This window comes from Cydia fagiglandana, chromosome 18, assembly GCF_963556715.1.
Source record: "Cydia fagiglandana chromosome 18, ilCydFagi1.1, whole genome shotgun sequence".
In the NCBI taxonomy this organism is placed as follows: Eukaryota; Metazoa; Arthropoda; class Insecta; order Lepidoptera; family Tortricidae; genus Cydia; species Cydia fagiglandana.
Window position 1 is genome coordinate 10,513,463 of NC_085949.1, and position 5,001 is coordinate 10,518,463.

Genomic DNA, 5,001 nt, shown 5'->3' on the forward strand with positions numbered 1-5,001 from the left:
TAATTTTATAACACAAAACCAATTAGAAACGAAAATTGCCTACTTACAAAACCCCATTATTTAAAAGTAGTGAATAAAAAAATATAAATTAATTTTCAGTTACTGATGAATAGTGATGAAGTTAAAATGACGTCACAATGTTTGTGACTCCCCCCTCCCCCATGTCACAACATGTCACATTTTCTTGACCCCCTCCCACCCCCTAAACATGTGACGTAATTAATGGATGACCCCATATGTAATATTTTAAAAACAGCTCTTGCTCTGAACACTATATTTTACGTGCATCTCTACTCTACATTTTCGTTTAGTTATAAAGAAAATAGTTAGGTAATAAATAAATAAACTCCAGCAGCCGATATTTTAAGTCTTGTCCCATATTAAGAAGTACACCAGCACGTTCTTGAATTCTGTAAAAACCAAACAGATTAGTACGATTATTTGATAGTTACTTACAGACAGAATTCTGCATGTTTTCTTCCTTTCTAATCTAATCCCTATTCCAATACTAATAGAGCGGGTCAGTTGTAGACAATTTATGCCTACCTTCTACCTTGCAAAGCTAGCTGTACATGAGTCAGCAGAAGTTGCTAAGCGGGCGAGACTTCTGTATTAAACTATGAATGTGCCATTTGCCAATATTTTTTGGCAAATTTGGGCTGAATACAAACTCATAATAATCGATTTGATCTTTTAAATTGTTAAAAATACAACCGTTAACGATTAAACGACAAACACTTTGAAAACTTGTGAATTGAAAACAGCTAGTCCAGCATTTCCAGCAAGCTGCACAGATGTAGCGATATTTTGAATTAAACAAAAAAAAATTAGAGGTCGAGCTTCATTCACTGACATAATTATGTATGAACAGATTTAAGGATATGCAAAAAGGGATAGATTATAGCTTGGCAATTAAATTTAGATTTAGAGGTATCTTTACTAAATGAAACCGACGCCAAAGTGTAGAATTACACTAACATTTGTGTAGCAGGAATGTAAACATTTTATATTAAACGTATGGATCGGATAGTGATAGAACTAACACTAACTACAATGTATAAATACTTGGCACCAAAGAGTAAAGTAAGTATCTTGGCACTATTCTATTTAGCTAGGCTGTTTGATTTTTCATCTAACTACTTGCAAAATCCCACACGATGCGTTTGCGTACGAAAGCTATCTCGAACTACCAAGGCACTTAACTCTAAGCTGTTCATGCTAGCCTTGTTAGAACGGAAGGAGTTATCACCTGATAATAGTTGTCTTCACTCACCGCGGACGACTGATGCTTCACTCCGTTTCACTTGAGTCTGAACCACTATGTCATGAAATTCACCGGAGTGAACCAACTTTGGTTTATCGTCGTTCTCAGTGTCTACTGAAGGAGTTTTTGCAGCTATTGTGGAAGGTGTAACAACGTCCATCTCATCGGAACTAGTAAGGACTTCGTGGTTTTTGTTGTCTGATTCCAAGTTATGTTCAGGACTTGATAGCACTTCTCTAGGATTGTAATTATCGGCATCGATAACCGTTTCCGCAGTAGAACTAATTGTAAGGGTGGTATCGCAACTCTCAGTGTCCGCTTCATGAGGTTTATCTTGGTTGTTTACAGATACAACTTGGTGTTCCTCTTTTCCATCGAGATCTTCGCTGTCATTAAGTGTTTCTTTCACAGAGTCCACCTCTTCACTTTGTTTACCGCTGTTGTTACTAGGAGGTGAAATAGACTGTACAGCGTCTTCTCTTTTCAGTTGCTTTCGTCGCTCACTTTTGTCATAGCCCAATGGATGTAAATTAATTGAAGACGGTGGGCTGTTGTCAAGAGGCAAGTCGATCGACGTCAGTAAACTTTCGTCTCTGCTCATGAATTGTCCTCTCTCAGGAACGATGTGGATATTTAAAATGGTCTTTTTAGGTTCATTGACGTCACCATCCAATGACGTAGACTGGCCATCAGAATTTACTAAGGAACTACTAGACGCAGTTTTGTTAGAAGCGAGTCTATTTCTGACTAAAAACCCCCGCACATGCGCTTGTATAGTGGTGGCTGCGCTTGACAAAGAGGATTCATCTGATAGCGACAATGATTTCTCCTCGTTTACTGTTTGCAAGACGGTGTCCATTCTACTGATTCCTAATGTTCTTCGCTCTGTGTTTAAGTTAGTAGTTAATGCATATTCGGGTTCGTCCTGAAAATCCTAAACAGATATGTTACGAAGAAAAACTAGAAGACTATGGTTTACATGAGCGGCGTAAATATTATATGTAAATCTGAATGCATTATTTGTATGTTCATTTTGTTAGTCATGTCATAGACATAAATAATCGAAAATCTACAGCAAAAATTCTAGGTCGATACACTTTACGATATAGAAATATCCTTTTCTGGAAAACTGTTCCTATTGCATCCTGGTACATGACAATAAACAAGAAAATATGCTTACCTTCTTTTCCATATCTTCGCCCAAAGAGTTTTCATTAATGGTGTCATCGAATGTGGAAGCTCTGCTCTTACTAAATAAGAAAGTCCTAAATACTTTTTGTATTGTGATTGCTGCAGTCTCTAAATCCATGCCACTTACTGCAGAGTGTTCAGTTATTTCTTTACTGTCATGAATTGAATTACTTTTGATACCAGCAGTTGTGTTGTCATGAGCAGTTGTATTATCCTTCACAACAGATTCTTCACTATGCACAGGTCCTTGCTCTGAATGTTTATCTTCAACTTCAGTTACTTCTATGTCAGCCTGTGATTCATAGTTAACTTTATGAACTTCTTGATCATGAGATTCATCCTTATTTAGTACACTGTCATGAACAGTAGACGTTTCGGTGGTTTCTTCAATAAGCACCTGATTTTCAGATAATTCAACACCTGCTGAAACTTGGGAATTTGTTGTATTTGATGTTTTAGTTTCCGTGGAAGATAAAACTTGATTTTCATTGTGTGAACTTTCAGTTTGTAGAATGGTATCACGTGGATTGATATTTATATCTTCGACAGTAGGATTTGTAGAATCTTGTGATTTAGAAAGCAAACTGCCATAATTTTGCTCAACTACGTGTTCGTTATCTGAACGGGTTATGTCTTCGACCTGCTCTTTAAAAGAAATGTTGTCAGCGCCACTTTCTTCGTGCTGAATATCTGTAGTTTCCTCTTTAATTATTTTGTGTTCTTCAATGACGTCCTCTAATTTCTTACCAGGTTCAATTTGGTTAGCAAACTCTTTCAACAATATTTCCTCGTGTTTAGTATCTATGTTTACTTCTTTTCTATCAATTTCTGGTTCTTCAACAACTTCCATTGCTGTGGCTTTAACGTCACTGATATTAGAAAACGCAGTTATAGTCTTGCTTGCTAATAGCAGTGTAGAAGCCACCTCATTAAACTCATCCCTGATAACTTCTTTGTATACAGGTCCTCCGTTATTACTATCAGTTTTTTCTTCAACCTCAATAACTGTGTTTCTAACGGTAGGTTCAGAATCGTTCAATTGAGCTTCAAAGATGTCTTCATTCGGAGGCATGTTTTTTACATGTTCAGTACTTTGAACGACAAGATCAACAATTTCTTTGCTTTGGTCATCCATTTCAGCAACGTTTTCCGATTTAACATTAGCTTCAACGGCAGATCTTTCATTTGTGTCAACTCTGATTATGGTTTCATTGACCTGTTCAGTCACTTTTTCTGATGATCCTTCAGTTTCAAGTTTTTGAGTAATATTTGGAACAGATTCCTTGGCTTCGTGTTCCACTTGTGATACTTCGAAAACTTTATTTACGACTTCAGACGGCTCATCTCGCGGCTCGTGAAATATTTCAACTTCATTCTTCATTATAAATTCATCTTCCTTAATAACTGGCTGTAAATCAGATGTATCGACGGGTGTTTCTTTCATAGGCAGCTTGTCTTCGTGGTCGAGTTTTGCATCGGGATGCTCCAGCAACTTCCCATCGTGCTGAAGTTGACGGTTTTTACTTCTTTGTCTTCTTTTTTCTTGAGCGTAAGCTATTTTCTGCTCCAAGGACAATGGCTTTTTCGGCACTGCAAACCAACATATACCAATTTATAATTATGAAAAAAAAAAACGCGAACTGGACATAACTATATATGAAGTTTGGAACTTACAAAAGTACTTATTACCGATATATCGAAAGTATCGAAATTATATATATAGTCATCGAAAGTACTGTCCGAAAAAAAATACTTACATGCGGGGCCATCTCTTATTTCAAGTAATTTCTGCATATGCGCAGCACAGAACTCATAAACATTATCAGGATTATTTTTGAGGACATCTTTTGCAAGTCCTTCCATTAGCTCTACAAGACCCGGGGGCATTGTAGGAGTAGGAGCTGGTCTTGCGTAGGCACGAGACCCCGTTAGTCTCATTGTTACCTTAATGCAAAATTAAAAAATGTTATCAAATCATTTAGGTATATTGAAAAGAAAAACTATCTATTTATTATTTGGTACTTACTGGGTAATGTATACCGCTAGTATTGGAATGCAAGGAAGTAATGAAGGAGGGGAGTGGTGCGGCCTAGGCTCGAGATTCCAGTGTTTGGCGCCTGTAGCCATGGCGATGCGCCAGCGGGCAGGCGCCGCGTGAACTTGGCAGTGCTGGCCGTATCGACCCGCCACCGCGGTTCAACGCTCCCCGTGTTTACCGATCTCTAGGGCCATAAGTTCGAGGCTATAGTTCTATAAAAAGACATCGATTTCTTTAACCATTTTCATATTTCACATTTAGAAATGTATAAAGTCTTGCTTGAATACAATTTCGAAGAGGCTTGTTAAACATGAAAGTGCGTTCCAGGATTATGGCATAAACTGACATCACAATTATCCCGCGTGGTTACTATAGTCGTCAGAGACATATTATTTTATCACTAAATACAATTACTAAGGCATAAGCTCTACCTATACTTATGATTAAACATGTTAGAATTAAAACATAATCGAGAATGAGGCCTCAAACTAGAAATGAAAAACCGGGC

General features: G+C 37.4%; 1 protein-coding gene across 4 annotated transcripts; it reads right to left on the reverse strand.

Annotated features, from left to right (window-relative positions):
• Window positions 1-259: 259 nt before the first annotated feature.
• Window positions 260-4,849, reverse strand: LOC134673341 (dentin sialophosphoprotein-like). Of its 4 annotated transcripts, none has more exons than XM_063531305.1 (5): window positions 4,482-4,849; window positions 4,213-4,399; window positions 2,445-4,045; window positions 1,274-2,189; window positions 260-410 (listed from the first exon to the last, which is right to left on the reverse strand). In XM_063531305.1, exons 2-5 carry the CDS (start codon window positions 4,391-4,393, stop codon window positions 364-366), a joined length of 2,745 nt encoding a protein of 914 aa, XP_063387375.1. In that variant the 5' UTR covers window positions 4,394-4,399; window positions 4,482-4,849; the 3' UTR covers window positions 260-363. The 4 variants fall into 4 exon arrangements, with proteins under 4 accessions (XP_063387375.1, XP_063387377.1, XP_063387374.1 ...); XM_063531307.1 differs by having other exon boundaries at window positions 1,250-2,189; XM_063531304.1 differs by having other exon boundaries at window positions 1,274-2,198.
• Between the last annotated feature and the right edge of the window lie 152 nt (window positions 4,850-5,001).